The sequence below is a fragment of the Perca fluviatilis genome, chromosome 14 (genome assembly GCF_010015445.1).
Source record: "Perca fluviatilis chromosome 14, GENO_Pfluv_1.0, whole genome shotgun sequence".
NCBI lineage: Eukaryota > Metazoa > Chordata > Actinopteri > Perciformes > Percidae > Perca > Perca fluviatilis.
This window is the reverse complement of record NC_053125.1, coordinates 7,840,388-7,860,588: the sequence shown is the minus strand read 5'-3', so window position 1 is coordinate 7,860,588 and position 20,201 is coordinate 7,840,388. Positions and strand designations below refer to the sequence as shown.

The following is a 20,201-nucleotide window of genomic DNA, read 5'->3' as shown; positions in this document are numbered from 1 at the left end:
ACAAATGTAGCCTAAGGGTTTTGGCTAATGGCTTTATATAATGTTAATGCATCACACTTTATGGATCCGTTTTAGAACTATGAATAGGCCTATCTGAAATTGTCTTTTTTGACTGTGAAGAATTGAATCTGCAATAACCATCTATCATTAAATGTTAAAAGGGCCACTGTACCTTTTTAAGGATTTAAATTTAGTTTAGACTAGGGCAGGGGTCACCAACCTTTTCTAAACTGAGAGCTACTTCATGGGTATTGAGTCTTACGAAGGGCTACCAGTTTGATACACTCTTCTGAAATAACAAATGTGCTCAGTTTGCCTTTAGTTATATATGATTATTAATAGTTATATATGATTATTAATGATTAATGCCGCTCATCTATGTGAAGACACTGATCATGTTAATGATTTCTCACAATAATTATCAACAATGACTTAACAAGGTGGGAAACCGATAATATCAATATTCAATTTTCATTTTTAGAACAGGCCTGGAACAGGGCTATTCATGTGGTCCTTGGGGGCTACCTGGTGCCCGCGGGCACCGCGTTGGTGACCCCTGGACTAGGGCAACCCAAAGTTGTAGATAGGCTGTCTTGAAAACAATTTACACCAATGAGAATGTTATTGTGGATGGCTTTAACTACCATTCGGACTGGTGAAAGACATGATTTTGACTAGGAGAATATGGCTAATATCTAAAATGTAGGATAGGAGTGCGTTTCGACTACACGTTAAAACGGTTTGCCATACTGCGCAGCGTGTTGACATTTATAGTAAAAGAATGTTGCAATCAGTAGGCTACGCTTGTGGCTTCTGTGCGTACGTGCATGAGTGCCTCCGCGCGCGCCCCAAGTGAATGGTCTGGCAGAAAATGAGGCAACCCGCCCATTTTCCAACCTCCAACAGTATTCATGCTTTCCTTCGAAGAGGCAGGAAGCAAAAGCAGATTAAAAGTCGGACATTTACTGTCCTACTTTGTAGACACCGTGGCGACAAGCTGACGCCACACGGCCGTCGTCAGGAGCGGGAATTATCCGAGCTAAACGTTTTACTCCTCACACACGAACGATGTGGAAAAAAGAAATTTAGGGATTGAGACTCAAACAGGATAAGCAGGATGTTTCAAAGTTTGGACTTGTTGACGTTAAGCTTCCTCCTAATAATGGTTAAATCCCAACAAGGTAAGAAATTACAGGCTATATATAACAATGTTCGTGTTACATTTTCCTTCGTTTGTGTTATCAACATATGCTCCCTTGACGGATTTTCCAGTTTCCCCCCCCCCATAGCCTACGTAACGGTGTTTCCCAGGAGCTATGGCTGTGGCGTCACATATGGTATTCACTGTGACCACGTCAAAATATAAAACGTTAACGTGTTCATGGTGTCACACATGTTACTTGTGTCCCTTACATAAATTGCTATATTCTTTGACTGCTGGGGAAAAAATAATAGATCCTGACATTTACTGATATTAAGTCCAGGACAACTCTGACTACTCAGACTCAAAGTCAAGTAATCAATTCAGAAAATTTCCAAAATAAAAGTCCCACGTTTTTTAAAAAAAAGCCTTTGTTTCTTAAACATAAGGTGCTGTAAAAACACACTGGTCCATAATTCCTGACTTTGACTGATGCTTTTAAATTAAGGACAACTTTTACTACATACAGACTCAAAATCAAGCAGTTTTACTTAAAGCCCTACCGATATCGATACAAATATTTGGTGATTTAAAAATCCGATATTCCGATATATCGGCAGATATATATATATATTTTTAAAAGAATCCAGAAACGCGTAACAAGACATAAACAGATTTCCCTAACATTAGTTATTTGTAGTTATTTATGAGTCCTCACTAAAATAATATGATAATGCAGTTTCAAAATTAACTTGTTTGTATTATTGTAACAACAGAACAGAGGAACATCAAAATATATTAAAGTTCTGATAAATAAAATGTATAAAATACAAAATACAAACTTAAGATATGAAACTTAGAGGGTTAAACAGGAGTGTTGCCAACAGGGACGTTGTAGAGCGCCCTCCGGTGGACAAACTATGCATCGGCAACACTCAGAACATGGCTTGAAGGGTGATGAATACTAAGCAATAATTCACAATTACATGGAAGATATTAAAATAACTGCCATTATTTTTCTATCAATATATTTAGGTAGAATAAAGTATTTATTCCAGTGGTAAACTCAGGCTATGTGCAAGGCAGGGGCGAAAAAATTAAATAAAAATGGCACCAGCTGAATGCTGTGGGTCACCAGCACACAGAGAGCTTGTTATTTGTTGTAGGGCGGCCTACACGGCACTGAATCAGATCTCATCGATTCTAAAGGGGAACACCACCTAAAATAAGAATTCCAACATATTATTTCCACGGCATAGGAATGTTCAATCAATATTATACAGCAGTTCCGACCGAGTAATTTGATTGGACAAAAGGCATTCCATGAGTGCTGCGATACAGTATTATAACATCACTAAGATTGAAACTACTGTATAAATGTATAACTCGGCTTTACACGTGTTCTAATAGCTGTTCATTACATTAAAGGTCCCATGACATGGTGCTCTTTGGATGCTTTTATATAGGCCTCAGTGGTCCCCTAATACTGTATCTGAAGTCTTTTATATAGGCCTCAGTGGTCCCCTAATACTGTATCTGAAGTCTCGGTTTACACCTATCACCATTTCTAGCCACTGGGGGGCCATAGGCAGGCTGGGGGAACGCATATTAATGTTAAAAAACCTCAAAGTGAAATTTTCATGCCATGGGACCTTTAACGCTCGTTAGCCTTTTTTAGTTTACGTGCAAAAATATTCATGTAAGATAGTGGTTTATGTTGTGTTTAAACCCCCCTACTGCTAGATGGCTATACTGAGATGCACCACTTGTGTCCTCGCCTAGCAGTGCCTAACAGTGCCTGACTTTTTGCTAGAAGCTAACAATGTAGCTACGGGTAAACCTACTTTAGCATATAAACATTTTCTCACTAAGAACCTGTGAACCACAATCCCAAACTGGCAGTTTGATTTTCCTTGTACTGAATTGTTTACCTAAAGTAAACTTCTTTGACTTTTATTCACATCGTGTCTTTTTTTTTAATATTAGTTTTTCTAAAATTATACTTTAAAAAACCCCCAATATATTGCCTTACGCACAGTATCAAAATATATTGCAATGTATTGAATCGTGACCCACGTATCATGATAGGTATCGTATCGCCACATTCTTGCCAATACGCAGCCCTACTATCTTTAGTCTCGCTTTGCCAGACCCTCCTCCACAGCGCCGCGGAGGAGGGTCTGGCTAGTCCACACAGCATTCTGGGATGGGAGAGAAACGTGCTCTGGTTTATCGGCGGAGTTCCCCGGCAGCAACCAAGCAATCCCAGAAGTGGAAGCTCGTGGATATAGACCATCCTATCTTAGATTGTAAGAAACGTGGCACCGCAAAGATGCACATATTTCCACAAGTAACATTTGAATTAAATTTATGAATGGTTGTCAGAAGAGGATGAAGGGAAGGAGAGAAGCTGCAGTAACATGGAGCAGTAGGGAGTTCTGTTTACAAAGGAAACAGCTTACAGTATGTGTTGCTTGGCAACATTCCCAGTCCAGTTTTGGAACTATTTGCGTTGGCGGTGCCAAAGAAATGATAAAGTAGCCTAAACAAATCACGTTTTTGGCTTATTACTGTTAACTAATACATGGAGAATGTTACCTGTATGTGGAACGGTTGTACAAAAGTTCTATCACCCCTCAGTGTTAGTAGTGAATCAGGGCCGTGATCATCAGCCGAGTGCCCGAGGCAACCACAGCTGTGAGGACATTCAGTCCAATTCAGTCCAGCACTCCCTCTCATGTGATATTGCTTAGTTCACGAACATGATCCACTGTCTGGCAAAGCCACGTAGCAGACAAGGAAGTCTCAAATTTGTGATGTCATTAAAGTGCCCATGTTATGAAAAGAAATCACTTTTTCTGGGATTTGGGGTGTTATTTTGTGTCTCTGGTGCTTCCACATGCATACAAACTTTGAAAAAAAAAACCACCCATGCTGTTTTGAGTGAGATACGGGTTTCTGCCTTCAGTCTCCGGGTGATCTGGTCAAAATCTGCACGGCTTTTTACGTCACTAGCCGAGACGAGGGGCCCAGGGGGCTAACCGTTAGCATGCTAGCGCTAGCAAGTTAGCCTGTTTTCAATGGCAAAACACTGCTACAACACACACAAATTCACCCTAATGTACAAAATAAATTGTATAGAACTACTTCCATGTCCCTGTTCTGCAGGTATTCCACACAAAGTATGAAGTGCGCCCTCGTTTAGAAGAAGTCTCCCGGCTAATCCTGCCTTGTACTGACTGAAGTTAGAGAAACCGCTAGCTAGCTCATGTAGTCCTTACCTAGGTACTGCGCATGTGAGACCATAGAGTCTATGTGTGAGACTGACAACAAAGATGTTACAGAAGTTGTGAGCTCTCACTCTGTAGCTAAAACAGAGAGATCAACATACAGGGTGAAACGAGGAGCTGCAGCAATGTGCAGTACAACAAAAATATGGTGTTTTTTGAGAATTAAACCATGTAAACCTATTCTGATAATGTCTCAAATTACAATTATGAACCTGAAAATTAGCATAATATGAGCACTTTAAATAGTCTGGAGCTGCTCCATAGACAATGATTGGGAGACTGTCTTTGTTTTGTTTTTGTATACCCAAATGAGCTTTATTCAACTGTAGTGCTCTCAGTTCTGAAACAGAAAAATACCCATATGGTCCGAACATTCCCCTGGGGGCTCTCAGTGTCATCTATGACAGGGGTCTTCAACGTTTTTAAACTAAGGACCCTTTAGCTGAAAGAGAGACAGAGTAGGGACCCCCTGCTACATGTACTGTATGCAATTTAAGTTGCATTAAACGGCCCGGTGGATGAAAATGAATAGGCGGTGAACCCTTAAGCTTAACTGTATGGCCACCATAGTGGCTACCTTACTTATAAGCTTGCATTCAATGTGTATATTAACTGTTGTTTAAAAAAAAAAAAATAACACAAATAGGCCAATCTATCTTTTGCTATTAAAATGTTAGATTCATTTGAATGTACCTTTTTCAGACATATTTTAATGTTTGAAAAAAGAAACTTTCCACATTGTTTTTTTTAAAACTGTGATTTTGTTCTCAAAGTTTGAATGCTTTTGAGTGGACACACATTTGTGAAGTTTTGATCAGCGTATCTGTTTATTAAGATGAGTTTATGTGTCTCTTTTCCTCTCAGAGCTGGTGAAGGATGTGCAGTGCTACATCCATTCCGCTAATCAAGCTCACTGCTCCTGGGTCCCGTGCAGTCCTGCGCCAGATCTAAAGTTTTACTATCAGTATGTGGTTTTTGTTGTTGTTGTTGTTGTTGTTTTTTAACAAAAGGACATTGGTGAGCAATGCTGTAGATCCAAAGTTGCCTCAGAGTGATATTAGTAAACTGCAACTCACTATTACACAGTGTATCCGATTGCAATATTTCCTGATATACAGCGGTTCATTTTGGTTTCATCACATACGAGTCAGACTCGTCCCAAGTGAATGTAGGGTAACATTGATGCTAAATTGCGGGTCCGGTGAATGAATGAACAACACACAGCACAGCAACACGATCCCTTTTTTTCCTTTGGAGTCTGACCATCTCAGAGCCACCTTTACCTTTTTTCTTTTTTGGCTTTCCATCATTAGACTCACACACTGTCTGTTAAAGGTCCCATGACATGGTGCTCTTTGGATGTTTTTATATAGGCCTTAGTGGTCCCCTAATACTGTATCTGAAGTCTCTTTTATATAGGCCTTAGTGGTCTCCTAATACTGTATCTGAAGTCTCTTTTATATAGACCTTAGTGGTCCCCTAATACTGTATCTGAAGTCTCTTTTATATAGACCTTAGTGGTCCCCTAATACTGTATCTGAAGTCTCTTTTATATAGGCCTTAGTGGTCCCCTAATACTGTATCTGAAGTCTTTTTATATAGACCTTAGTGGTCCCCTAATACTGTATCTGAAGTCTCTTTTATATAGACCTTAGTGGTCCCCTAATACTGTATCTGAAGTTTCTTTTATATAGGCCTTAGTGGTCCCCTAATACTGTATCTGAAGTCTCTTTTATATAGAACTTAGTGGTCCCCTAATACTGTATCTGAAGTCTCTTTTATATAGGCCTTAGTGGTCCCCTAATACTGTATCTGAAGTCTCTTTTATATAGACCTTAGTGGTCCCCTAATACTGTATCTGAAGTCTCTTTTATATAGACCTTAGTGGTCCCCTAATACTGTATCTGAAGTCTCTTTTATATAGACCTTAGTGGTCCCCTAATACTGTATCTGAAGTCTCTTTTATATAGACCTTAGTGGTCCCCTAATACTGTATCTGAAGTCTCTTTTATAGACCTTAGTGGTGTCCTAATACTGTATCTGAAGTCTCTTTTATATAGGCCTTAGTGGTCCCCTAATACTCTATCTGAAGTCTCTTTTATATAGACCTTAGTGGTCCCCTAATACTGTATCTGAAGTCTTTTATATAGGCCTTAGTGATCCACTAAGTGTATCTGAAGTCTTTTATATGGTCTTAGTGGTCCCCTAATACTGTATCTGAAGTCTCTTTTATATAGACCTTAGTGGTCCCCTAATACTGTATCTGAAGTCTCTTTATATAGGACCTTAGTGGTCCCCTAATACTGTATCTGAAGTCTCTTTTATAGTCCTTAGTGGTCCCCTAATACTGTATCTGAAGTCTCTTTTATATAGACCTTAGTGGTCCCCTAATACTGTATCGGAAGTCTCTTTTATATAGACCTTAGTGGTCCCCTAATACTGTATCTGAAGTCTCTTTTATATAGACCTTAGTGGTCCCCTAATACTGTATCTGAAGTCTCTTTTTTATATAGACACTTAGTGGTCCCCTAATACTGTATCTGAAGTCTCTTTTATATAGACCTTAGTGGTCCCCTAATACTGTATCTGAAGTCTCTTTTATATAGACCTTAGTGGTCCCTAATACTGTATCTGAAGTCTTTTATATACATTAGTGGTCCCCTAATACTGTATCTGAAGTCTTTTCTATAGTCCTTAGTGGTCCCCTAATACTGTATCTGAAGTCTATTTTATATAGGCCTTAGTGGTCCCCTAATACTGTATCTGAAGTCTCTTTTATATAGACCTTAGTGGTCCCCTAATACTGTATCTGAAGTCTCTTTTATATAGACCTTAGTGGTCCCCTAATACTGTATCTGAAGTCTCTTTTATATAGGCCTTAGTGGTCCCCTAATACTGTATCTGAAGTCTCTTTTATATAGACCTTAGTGGTCCCCTAATACTGTATCTGAAGTCTCTTTTATATAGACCTTAGTGGTCCCCTAATACTGTATCTGAAGTCTCTTTTATATAGACCTTAGTGGTCCCTTAATACTGTATCTGAAGTCTCTTTTATATAGGCCTTAGTGGTCCCCTAATACTGTATCTGAAGTCTCTTTTATATAGACCTTAGTGGTCCCCTAATACTGTATCTGAAGTCTCTTTTATATAGACCTTAGTGGTCCCCTAATACTGTATCTGAAGTCTCTTTTATATAGGCCTTAGTGGTCCCCTAATACTGTATCTGAAGTCTCTTTTATATAGACCTTAGTGGTCCCCTAATACTGTATCTGAAGTCTCTTTTATATAGACCTTAGTGGTCCCCTAATACTGTATCTGAAGTCTCTTTTATATAGACCTTAGTGGTCCCCTAATACTGTATCTGAAGTCTCTTTTATATAGACCTTAGTGGTCCCCTAATACTGTATCTGAAGTCTCTTTCCCGAAATTCTGCCTTTGTGCAGAATTACAGACACTAGAGCCAGTCCCACAATAGCTGATTTCCGACCAGAGGGATTTTTGCAGTTCCTAGAACATAAAATTCCTAGAACCCTTTTTTCCTCGTGTTCCGACTTGACCAGTTTGGGGATTTTTAAGTTCCTCTGACCGCAGTTCCTGTAACTCTTTCAGCTCCTACTTCAGGGAAGGGTCTTTTCGCTGTTCCCTTTTCAGCATAGGAACCTAGGTCAAGGAGGGTCGCGTTTCCGGTACAGACAGACCAACAGCGGGACAATTTTAGCCATCTTATTCATCACTAAATTCATTTCTGACAACGTTTTAGGCGAGAAATGAAGTGTTTAGATTTTGAATATAGGCAGTCTTGCAAAAATTGATGCTGAATTGACAATTTGCTTCAAAGTTTTCGGAGTTGAGAAGCTCCATGAAGTGAGGAGACAGCCAGCAGGCGCCTGCCCCGGCCGCTAGCTCGTCGCTCGGCCAGTCACGCTCAGAGACCCCGCTGTAAGCTGGAGGTTGCTCAGCCCTCTCTCTCACACACACACACACACACACACACACAGGGCTCTCAAGTTTCGCAGACAGGCAAGAGTGACATCCCCCCCTCCCAAAAAAAAAAATAGGGGTGTTTCATTAATAATATTATTATTAGTATTTTTTATGTTATTTTTAATAATTGCTCAGATTTACACAAGAAAAGATTTGACACATGGCACTGAAAATTTGAGCATTAAACTCTTCATTTCCTGCATTCTGGTGAATTTGTATGCACCTATTTATACCTTTTTCTGAATTAATTGATGCTGGAAATCTTTATGTAAAAGGTACACATAGATTATAATCCAAATATAAAAACATAATGGAATATATTGCAGTAAGGCTCTCAGGCATTCTGTATTGTTTTCATCTATTTATTCTCCTGTAGATTAGCTTTTCTAATTATATCTGAGTCAGCACACTGCACAGCCTAGCATCATTTACTCTTCCCTTTTCTTTTCCATCTTTTGTTGAGGAAGTAGCCTAAACTCCTTAAATGTGCATATGACAATAATTCACGTCAATGATAAATTCATTCATTTTAATGAATTAATAAACCCCTGGACTATAATATTTCAGATTTGTTTGAGCAAGATTTCTGCTCATGTCCAAAACTTTGTGCACATTCAAAATATATCTGTGTTATCTGAGTTTTGGAGGTAGATCTCAGACCATCTGACAGACTCAGAGCCCTGTTTGGGTCTCTGGTCTCTGAATGAGCGAACGTTTAGGGAAGTGGCCGTACGCTGCTCTTTGCTTTTTTTCCATTGGTTGTTGCGTTAAATCTTACGCAGATACAATAATGCTATTTTCTGATTGGCTATTGTATAGCCCCTTTCTTTTTTTTGATTGGCTGATAAGTGGCAGGCTCTACTAAGAACTCCAGGGGAGACACGCTTTATTCCTGCCGGTTCCATAGTGAGAGCGGCGCCGGCAGAGACATTTTGGGCGCTGCGGCATATTCAATTTATTATAAATAGTTTTTCTGCAAGAGAAATACAATGTGTGGCGGGAGTGCGTGACAAAAGACCGAAATTAGTGAGAGCCCTGCACACACACACACACACACACACACACACACACACACACACACACACACACACACACACACACACACACACACACACACAGCCCGCTGTAAGCTGGAGGTCTTTCGGCGTTGACAGATCGTTTGTTTAAATATCACAACACATGTCCATAACGGGAACCTGTGGTTAACTGTCTTTTCGGATTTAAACTCCACAAGCGTGGACACACACACACACACGTCTACACACGTACACAGCGCAGCAGGCAGAGGCGGGGGCGGGGGTGAGAGAGATACCCGTTTCTCTTCAGGATACTAGTTTAAATTATGACACATATGCTATATACATTAGATTTAGTATTTAGTTCATACTTTTTTTGGTGTATGTGTTTTCTGATTTTAACGCTATAAAGACCGTTGCCTTGCTTGCATTACTCCCTTACTCCTCCTACCAGTCCCTATGGCCACCTGGCCAGTGTGAATGCAAATGGAAAAAAACGGTTTTGGGGAGAGTAGTTAGTAGATCTGCTTAGAAGTGGACTTTTTCTATAACTACAGTGCCTTGCGAAAGTATTCGCCCCCTTGAACTTTTCGACCTTTTGCCACATTTCAGGCCTCAAACATAAAGATATAAAACTGTAATTTTTTGTGAAGAATCAACAACAAGTGGGACACAATCATGAAGTGGAACGAAATTTATTGGATATTTCAAACCTTTTAAACAAATAAAAAACTGAAATATTGGGCGTGCAAAATTATTCAGCCCCCTTAAGTTAATACTTTGTAGCGCCACCTTTTGCTGCGATTACAGCTGTAATGTCGCGGGGTATGTCTCTATCAGTTTTGCACATCGAGAGACTGACATTTTTGCCCATTCCTCCTTGCAAAACAGCTCGAGCTCAGTGAGGTTGGATGGAGAGCGTTTGTGAACAGCAGTTTTCAGTTCTTTCCACAGATTCTCGATTGATTCAGGTCTGGACTTTGACTTGGCCATTCTAACACCTGGATATGTTTATTTGTGAACCATTCCATTGTAGATTTTGCTTTATGTTTTGGATCATTGTCTTGTTGGAAGACAAATCTCCGTCCCAGTCTCAGGTCTTTTGCAGACTCCATCAGGTTTTCTTCCAGAATGGTCCTGTATTTGGCTCCATCCATCTTCCCATCAATTTTAACCATCTTCCCTGTCCCTGCTGAAGAAAAGCAGGCCCAAACCATGATGCTGCCACCACCATGTTTGACAGTGGGGATGGTGTGTTCAGGGTGATGAGCTGTGTTGCTTTTTACGCCAAACATAACGTTTTGCATTGTTGCCAAAATTTCGATTTTGGTTTCATCTGACCACAGCACCTTCTTCCACATGTTTGGTGTGTCTCCCAGGTGGCTTTTGGCAAACTTTAAACAACACTTTTTATGGATATCTTTAAGAAATGGCTTTCTTCTTGCCACTCTTCCATAAAGGCCAGATTTGTGCAGTATACGACTGATTGTTGTCCTATGGACAGAGTCTCCCACCTCAGCTGTAGATCTCTGCAGTTCATCCAGAGTGATCATGGGCCTCTTGGTTGCATCTCTGATCAGTCTTCTCATTGTATGAGCTGAAAGTTTAGAGGGACGGCCGGGTCTTCGTACATTTGTAGTGGTCTGATACTCCTTCCATTTCAATATTATTATCGCTTGCACAGTGCTCCTTGGGATGTTTAAAGCTTGGGAAATCTTTTGTATCCAAATCCGGCTTTAAACTTCTCCACAACAGTATCTCGGACCTGCCTGGTGTGTTCCTTGTTCTTCATGATGTCTCTGCGCTGCACTTACGGACCTCTGAGACTATCACAGAGCAGGTGCATTTATACGGAGACTTGATTACACACAGCTGGATTCTATTTATCATCATTAGTCATTTAGGTCAACATTGGATCATTCAGAGATCCTCACTGAACTTCTGAAGAGAGTTTGCTGCACTGAAAGTAAAGGGGCGGATAATTTTGCACGCCCACTTTTTCAGTTTTTATTTGTTAAAAAAGTTTGAAATAGCCAATGAATTTCGTTCCACTTCATAATTGGGACCCACTTGTTGTTGATTCTTCACAAAAATTACAGTTTTATATCTTTATGTTTGAGGCCTGAAATGTGGCAAAAGGTCGAAACGTTCAAAGGGGGCCGAATACTTTCGCAAGGCACTGTAACGTTCCTGGAACTACTTGGTCGGAAAGCGGCTAATGAGCTTTCCTTAGTATGTGTAGCTATTGTCTGTAGCTATTGAGGAGGAGAGAGGGGGGGCAAGGTGGAGGGTGGGGGTGTGGCCTTGACCAACTGCCACTTTGCTCGTTTGAAAGCCATGATGCCTCTCTCTCATGAGTGAGCCAAATTCTCTGGGCGGGCAAAGCAGAGAAAGGGGAGGTAACCTTGCTCCTTATGACCTCATAAGGAGAAGATTCCAGATCGGCCCATCTGAGCTCACTGATCCCCCCCCCCCTATATTTCTGAAAATCCTAGACATGGTTGTGACCTGCACTTCGTTAGTGCTTTGTGATCAGCCTGTGTTTGTATTGAAATAAGAGGCTGCTGGGGCTCCTCCGTACGGGTTGAGCAGAGGCTGCACAGTTCGACCAGCGGGCAGCGGCTGGCCAGTGGCCGCACACCAGGCCGCCGGATGGTGTTGCTAAGAACTTGCAATGTATAACTATTATCAGACCGGCCCTCGCGGCCTCAAAACACTACCGAGCCCACCGGGAAAAGTCCCGACTCTCCCGATTGTCACTCTGCTGCTGACGCCAGCGCTTCAACAGTCCTGGGTGAGGCAGACAGCATGCAGTGGGACAGAGCGACAGCAAATCACTATCATGTGTTTGGGGACTGCTCTGGGATCAGCCTATTTCTAAATCCACATGGTTAAATGAATGCATACCATCTGAGTAAATTTAAACGATAAGACATTGCAACCAGCCAGCTTCAGACTTCTCCATAAAGTTTTGAAAACTCTGTAAATGCATAAAATAGTTCAACCTAGAGCTGAAAAGATGAATTGATTAATCGATTAGTTGTCTTAAATGAATCGCCAACTGATTTGAAATCCGTTTAATCGGTTTGAGTCATTTAAAAAAACAAAAAGAAGGTAAAATTTCTCTGATTCCAGCTTTTTAAACATCAATATTTTCTGGTTTCTTCTCTCCTCTGTGACAGTAAACTGAATATCTTTGAGTTGTGGACAAAACAAGACATTTGAGGACGTCGTCTCATTTTATAGACCAAACAACTTAGTGATTAATCGAGAAAATCATCAACAGACAATGGACATGATAGTTGAACCTTATGTAGCGTAACCATTTCTTGGCTAGCTGCAGTGACCCTCTGGAGACTTGTCGTCCACATTAGGTTGCCAGGCAACCAGCGGAGACTCCAGGATGCCACTGCAACCGGCCAAGAAATGGTTACACCACCTAACTTCCTGTTTTCATACTTAGGTTTTTGTAGGGATTAAAAAAAAAAAAAAAAAAAACTACACAGAGCCAGGCTAGCTGTTTGCCCTTTCCCATCTTTATGCTAAGCTAAGCTAACCATCTTTTGGCGCTTGCTGCATATTTTACACAAGAGTGGTATTGATCCCACCAAAATGTCAAACTATTCCTTTAACTTTATTCAACAGTTTCATGTCGTTTTTTTTATTAGCATAATCTGTGAAGAATTGGGCTTATTAAATATTTGTAAATTAATTAATGAATAGATTCATTCATGTACTTCTTTTAGGATTTCAGTATTGTGTTTGTTATTGTATTGTGCAGCATGAAAGTAAATTACCTTTTCCTCTTATCTTTCCAAGGTTATGGAATGAGAGTTTCTCCGACCCTGTCGACTCACCTGTCTTACAGTGCTCAGAGTACCGTTACCCTGATGGGGTGAGGACTGGTTTTGATCTGAAGGCGAACATTTTCCAGTCCATCGTTATCTTGATAAATGGAACGCTCAACAACGCCATGAAACCCCTTGAGAAAATTTTTTTTTCAGAGAATGGTACGTGGACTAACCGGTACTAATTAAGTAGCAAGACTCCTATGGAGGAAACTGTCTGTTGAAACACTTCACACTTCCCCATTCACTTTCAGAGTTATAGGAGAAGGTGCTCTCTGTGTGTGTGTGTGTGTGTGTGTGTGTGTGTGTGTGTGTGTGTGTGTGTGTGTGTGTGTGTGTGTGTGTGTGTGTGTGTGTGTGTGTGTGTGTGTGTGTGTGTGTGTGTGTGTGTGTGTGTGTGTGTGTGTGTGCCGCACGTTCTGATATAATGAATCCAAAACGTACAACTCTGGACAACACATGCAAATATGTGTGGGTCTGAAAGGGATTTTTCAAGAGAGACCTATTTAATAATTGTGGGGGGGTAAATTGCTATTTGTCTGCCGGATATTGCCGATAACGATTCTAAAAAAATAAATAAAAAGTTGAACTCAAGTTCAATATCTCTTTAAAAAACTCTTTATTCTTATGCAGGGATGAGAACATAGATAATAATTGCCAGCAATAAGTGTTCATCTTTTATTAAGCGTGGAACGTTGAATGTGTGATAGGTAACATTATTCCAGCATTTATCTTATGAAATAACAGTACATATAATGATAAAAAAGCGGAATCAAAAATATTGAACCAACTGTTACACCAAACATTCAACAAGATATTCACGTACGATTAATCAGCTAATCGCATTCTTTCAAATCGCGATTGAAAGCGATTAATCGTTCAGCCCTGATTGTGTATGACTGGATTGTAGCTACTATATCTCTTTAATGTCTGTCTCCATGCAGTGAGGCCTCCTGCCCTTAATTGGACAGTCACTAAAACTGGGGATCAATTCCTTATCAGCTGGACTCCTCCTGACATCCCAGCGACCTGGACATATGTAATAAATTACACTGAGTGTAATGAATCAAAGGTAAGAGACACACGAGGACAACCTTTTAGATGTTCGTCTCTAAATGTCTTTAAATTCAAGCGGGGTCTTATTTTTTTTTGTCCGTTTTTGTGTAGACCACAAAAAAAAAAAAATTATGTTTACACTCATTGTTTCTTTGTCAAAATGTATAATGTGTATCCCTCAGATCTAACGTGTCTAAACGTGTAGAAGGCATTTTCTTTTCCCCTAAAAACATTTGCAAAGACCTAAAAACGAAAAGAACGGACCCACTTGTAAAAAAATATTGCTCCAATACAAAGCCTCCTCTAAAGCAGAGATCTTCAACTGGGGGTCCGAGGGTACATTTTATACATCGTATGTAGTAAGGGGTCCCTGCTCCCTCCTTTTTTCTTTTTTTTTTTTTAAGCTAAGGGGTCCATGGCCTAAAAAAACTTTGAAGACCCCTGCTCTAAAGGGTACATTTTAAAGGGGTGCACTTTCAAAAACAATCTAAAGTTTTTGGTTTTAGGATTCTGAATTTGTGACTTTGGTGTATACCAAATACCTGCAGAACTAAAGAGGTTATTCAATCCAAATTTTATTTATAGTATCAAATCATTACAAGAGTGATCTCAGGACACTTTACAGATAGAGTAGGTCTAGACCATACTCTATAACTTACAAAGACCCAACAATTTCAGTAATTCCCCCAAGAGCAAGCATTCAGTGAGTCAGTGGTGAGGAAAACCTGCTTTTAGGGAGAAACCTCGGGTGGTGAGGAAATCCTCCTTTTAGGGAGAAACCTCGGGTGGTGAGGAAAACCTCCTTTTAGGGAGAAACCTCGGGTGGTGAGGAAATCCTCCTTTTAGGGAGAAACCTCGGGTGGTGAGGAAAAACTTCCTTTTAGGGAGAAACCTCGGGTGGTGAGGAAAACCTCCTTTTAGGGAGAAACCTCGGGTGGTGAGGAAAACCTCCTTTTAGGGAGAAACCTCGGGTGGTGAGGAAAACCTCCTTTTAGGGAGAAACCTCGGGTGGTGAGGAAATCCTCCTTTTAGGGAGAAACCTCGGGTGGTGAGGAAAACCTCCTTTTAGGGAGAAACCTTGGGTGGTGAGGAAAACCTCCTTTTAGGGAGAAACCTCGGGTGGTGAGGAAAACCTCCTTTTAGGGAGAAACCTCGGGTGGTGAGGAAATCCTCCTTTTAGGGAGAAACCTCGGGTGGTGAGGAAAACCTCCTTTTAGGGAGAAACCTCGGGTGGTGAGGAAAACCTCCTTTTAGGGAGAAACCTCAGACAGACCCAGGCTCTTGGTAGGCGGTTGTCTGATGGTGCCGGTTTGGGGCGTGAATCAGCCTCAGCTATATTTTTCTATCCTCATTTCTACCCTGAAAAAACCTTCAATTACCTGGAAATGGTAGAGCATGGAAAACCACATAAATCCAAATACATAAAGTCATATAGTTGTTGGTTTTTAAAGTAATACATTTCAAAGCTAAGTCTTGGTTTTGTTTTTTTTAGAGGCGGTTTGCAGCCAAAATGTTGGATTAGGGCCTCCTACTGGGTTGTTAATACGCCTCCGTTCTCCTTATCTAATCCAAGTTTAATAAAATGAAAAGAAAGCAAAGAAAAAGTTCTTCCCCACCGCTCATAGGCTCTGAGGTTCTCTCAACAGCCCCCACACTTCCATTCCAGTAATTCCCATAATACCCCAAAACAAAGAAAAAAAAACCCATTTCTATTTTCTCAGATTTCCTTCCTGCCTCATCATCACAGCTGGACTCCCCATTGCCAGGAACTTCATTTTGCCGTTACACAAACAGTGTTCATCGTCGTGCTCCCTACCTGATTTGTCCTCCGTTACCTCTTGAATTCCTCCCTTCCTAGCTGCTTCCTCATGGCTCAACCTTCTCCCTCGAACCTGATTGTTACGACTTCCGTCTCTTTCTTTCTCTTTGGACCGTGTGCTTGTCCTGCTTCGTGACTCCTCCCACACCGATCACACACGGCTTCTTCCCCACAGTTTCTGCCGCTGCGCATCTCCTCTCCACATTTACCACATATCCCCAAATCACGTCTACAACACTACAACATGCTGTGTCTAAATTACCAACAATGTTCGCACTGAATAGGCTTGGCTATGTAACCGATATGTGGTCCAAGAATGCCCTCTCCTCCACATTTCAAATCTATAAATTCCATTTCAAAATGATGTCAAACAGCAGTGGTTCAATATTTTCCTAAGTTTCATATTATTATTATTATTATTATTATTATTATTATTATTATTATTATTATTATTATTATTATGGCCATAGTTTACTCAGGAAGTCATATTGTCAGATTAATTATTGTGCTGGAACAATTAATCAACTAATTGATTAGACGCTGTTAACAGTTGTGCTTTCATTTTCTCCCAGACTAAAGAGGTTGAAAAAAATGAAACATCCTTGGCCCTGGTCCCTCACTGTCCGTACAGTATTAAAATTAAAGCAACGTGTTCTGGAGGATGGACCCCATGGAGCGATGTGAAGTATTTTGGTATGCTCATCGTCTCTCTATCTGTTTATTTTGTACTGCCCAGCAGTTTAGAGCCCCTCTGTGTAGGATTTGAAAAGGACTCCTCAAAGACTCTGATCTCAAATCATTTTACAATGTTGTATCGGTACTTTTAGCAAAAGTGAAGGATCTTAATATGTCCTCCGCCACTTGCTTTTTAAATAGTCTGTAAAAACAGGGGATTTGGACTGTAACTTGAAAACACTGTAGCTGTTTGGGTCACTCTGAGACGATCATAATGTTGCTGACGTTTGTGCGTGCAGATGTAGGAACCAGTCCTTGGGTGTATGCTGGCATTGTCGTCCCGTTGGTGTTCGCCGGCCTGGCAGTCCTGGTTTTTGTGTGTTTCAGGAAGTATGTGAAGTCTTCTGTATTTTTGCGTGGCTCCTATTGGTTTTAGTTGTTTGCTTGCCTCTGATATTGAACTCTCTCTGTCCAGGAATAAGGAACGTATTTTTCCCAAAGTACCACAACCTCGGGACCTCATCAGCGATATTTATGACAACAACAATAAGGTGAATGTTTTATTTTTTTTGATTTTTTTATATTAGGCCTGGGGTTACTTCCAGATGTTCATGTCTCCTTAAGCTATCAAAGGAATAGTATGACAATTTTGGGAAGTAAGCTTATTTGCCGTCTTTCCCAAAAATAGGAACATACAGTATGATAAAATAGGAACATACAGTATGATAAAATGATAAAATGCCACACTGGTGTTTGGCCCTCTCTTTACTTCTTCATTTCCTCAGAGCACTGTTTGCAACCTGTACATCCCGGCAAAGGAAGAAGACAACTGTAAAATCACTCTGGTGGAAGAGCCCCAAATCAACAAACTGGACTAACGTCACGTCTCTGAAGTGGCGACAGCTAAAAACGTCGCCCACCTTATTGTTGTGCTGGCTAAACAAAGGCATTGGGAGAGCTAACTGTTGAACTGATGAATGCAGGAGATGATTAGCCAAGTGTGTCAAGGGACACATCAACAAACAAACAGCGGTAGCTACTGCTTCCCTCTTCATTGTTCTCAAACTGATGTAGTTCAAAGTCCAACTTCACAAAGCTTACTTTTAATTATTTTTATACCTTTTTTAATATAAAGTGCCATGTTAAAATGTTCTTGTTAATCAGTGTGCCATATCACCATTAAGCCTGCCATGGTCTATTGAGCCCGCTCGGGTAGCGTTATTTTTTTTTTCTTTCAGTTCTTGCGAAGAAGCCAACGAGTACTAGCCAATCAGAGTAGGGCAGGTCTTTAGCGGCATGCAGAAAAGTTCATTTCATTTGTTAAACAGGAAAATTTAAAAGCAACAATTAAGTTACAATATAAACGGGCCTGACTCCGTTTAAAAACTGGTTTCCGGCAGGTTCCTGTTCTGCAGCAACATAGAACATTGAACACAATTTCGGCACACATTTTTACAGGACAATATCATGGACTAGACAAATACAAACAAATAAAACATTAAATATGGACAAACAAGACTAGAACAATACATGAACAATCAATGTGTGCAAGTGTGACTATCAAGAAGAAGTACTTTTATACTTCTCTACATCCATGTGTTCCCCCAGAGGTGCTGAAGCAAAACCTATTCAGAAACAGAATTTATTTATTTTTCTACAACTTTTTTGGGGATAATTGAGTCATTGTTTTAGCATTAACCAAGCTGTTTTTTCTCTGTTTTTATATATCCATTTATTGTCTGTTGATCATTGATCATTGATCATTGATCATTTACTTGTAGAGCAAGTCGTTAGCTGTTGCTCTTTTCATGAAGGAGCCATTCTATAAAGGTGTGGCCTTCAGAGGACTTGAACGCTCGCACTACAAGTCCTCTGAAAACCACATGTGGTTTACAAAGAATTCCCCATAGCGTTGTTGCCTGTTTATTTTTATATCAGCTTGGACAAAAGCCAGGGGAACACCTGGCTCACCTGACCTCTAGCTTACCCAGTAAGAGCATGTTCCCCATGTAGGCGGAGTCCTTGGCAGCGGCGCGGGTTGGAATCCGACCTGCTGCCCTCTGCTGCGTGTCAAAATGCCCCAAAAAATAAGCTTTAAAAACAAAAAAGATATTCATATTTAGCGTTGATACGCCTGTTTATAGAGCTGAAACTTGCATGGTCGGTTATGCATTTGCACACAGACATGCAGTTCTATTGAATGTATTCTTCACCCGGGACAGTAGGCTGAAGCGCCTATCTGCTCTAACTGTTACCAGCCTCTTTCTTTCTGTCGAGGGCTATGTGAAATGATAGAATCACTCCGGTAGAAATAGGTATCAATATTGTCGCTAAACAGCACAGCAAGAAGGTTAGATGCCTTTGTGCTGCTTTTGGATGGTTTATAAATCTAACGAAGTATATAAGTTTTGAATGCGAAATTTTAAAATCTGTATCTGTTTACATCACATATCAAGCATTCACTGTTGCTGATTTAGAGGAACAGTTTGACATTTGAGAAGAAAACAAATGCTCATTCGCGTTCTTGCCACGGGTTAGATGATAAGAACTGATACCATTCTTAACATCTACATGGAAAATATGTCTAGTTGGAACCAGCAGTGCATAAATACTGGAAACAGCTAGTTTCCCTCCAGGAAGAAAGGAAGAACATGTACCTACCAGCACCTCTAAAGGACTTTTCACTTTAGAATTTAAAACCCATTTTAATTGTAGAATTGCCTTTACTGTTACCACAGTATATCTTGTGTGTTTACTCTGTGAAAATAAAGTCACATTATGGTTTTAAGGGGGGATTTTGTACCAGACTTTTTTTTTTCTGTAATCCTTCAAGTAAAAGCTCTGAATTTGAAATGTTTCTTAAGTAAAAAAAAAAAAAAAAAAATTGAAAAGTATTCTTAGCAAAGTACTTTTTGCTGATCATACTTCTGCAATTTTAAAGGATCAAAAGCAGAATCACTCATTTTAAAGTGTTTTAATATAGATAATTGTATTATTCCGTTTGTATCACTATAACGAATACACGTAAGGGCATTTTATTAATGTTAATTTGTGTAATACTGGCTAGTTTAGTAATATAGTACTGTAAAATCATGTTTTTTTTTATGTAAAAAGTAACTATAAGTGTCTGTGTGTCTAAATGTCATGGAGAAAGAAAAAAACAGTACATTTCCTGAAATGGAGTGGAGTAGAAGTATAAACCAGCACAGAATGGAAATACTCAAGTAAAGTACAACTCTTCTTACTGTAAGTACAGAATAAATGTACTTTGTTACTTTCCTCTACTGGTATCCTGTTAATAATTCTTTTATTCCCTCTGTCATATTTGCCCTTTTCCCTTTTAGACCAATTTCTGAATACCTACAGAGTAGA

The 20,201-nt window shown here is 40.1% G+C and overlaps 1 protein-coding gene across 1 annotated transcript; it reads left to right on the top strand.

Annotated features, from left to right (window-relative positions):
- Positions 1 to 868: 868 nt before the first annotated feature.
- Positions 869 to 19,622, top strand: LOC120573451 (interleukin-13 receptor subunit alpha-1-like). Its single transcript, XM_039823186.1, has 8 exons — positions 869 to 1,181; positions 5,296 to 5,395; positions 13,251 to 13,441; positions 14,224 to 14,351; positions 16,727 to 16,847; positions 17,129 to 17,219; positions 17,305 to 17,380; positions 17,615 to 19,622. Exons 1-8 carry the CDS (start codon positions 1,118 to 1,120, stop codon positions 17,705 to 17,707), a joined length of 864 nt encoding a protein of 287 aa, XP_039679120.1. The 5' UTR covers positions 869 to 1,117; the 3' UTR covers positions 17,708 to 19,622.
- Positions 19,623 to 20,201: the final 579 nt, after the last annotated feature.

Coding starts and splice junctions, on each gene's coding strand:
- LOC120573451 (XM_039823186.1), top strand. CDS start 1,118: ATGTTTCAAAGTTTGGACTTGTTGACGTTAAGCTTCCTCCTAATAATG. Junction 1,182..5,295: donor AATGGTTAAATCCCAACAAG/GTAAGAAATTAC, acceptor TTTTCCTCTCAG/AGCTGGTGAAGGATGTGCAG. Junction 17,220..17,304: donor GTTTTTGTGTGTTTCAGGAA/GTATGTGAAGTC, acceptor CTCTCTGTCCAG/GAATAAGGAACGTATTTTTC.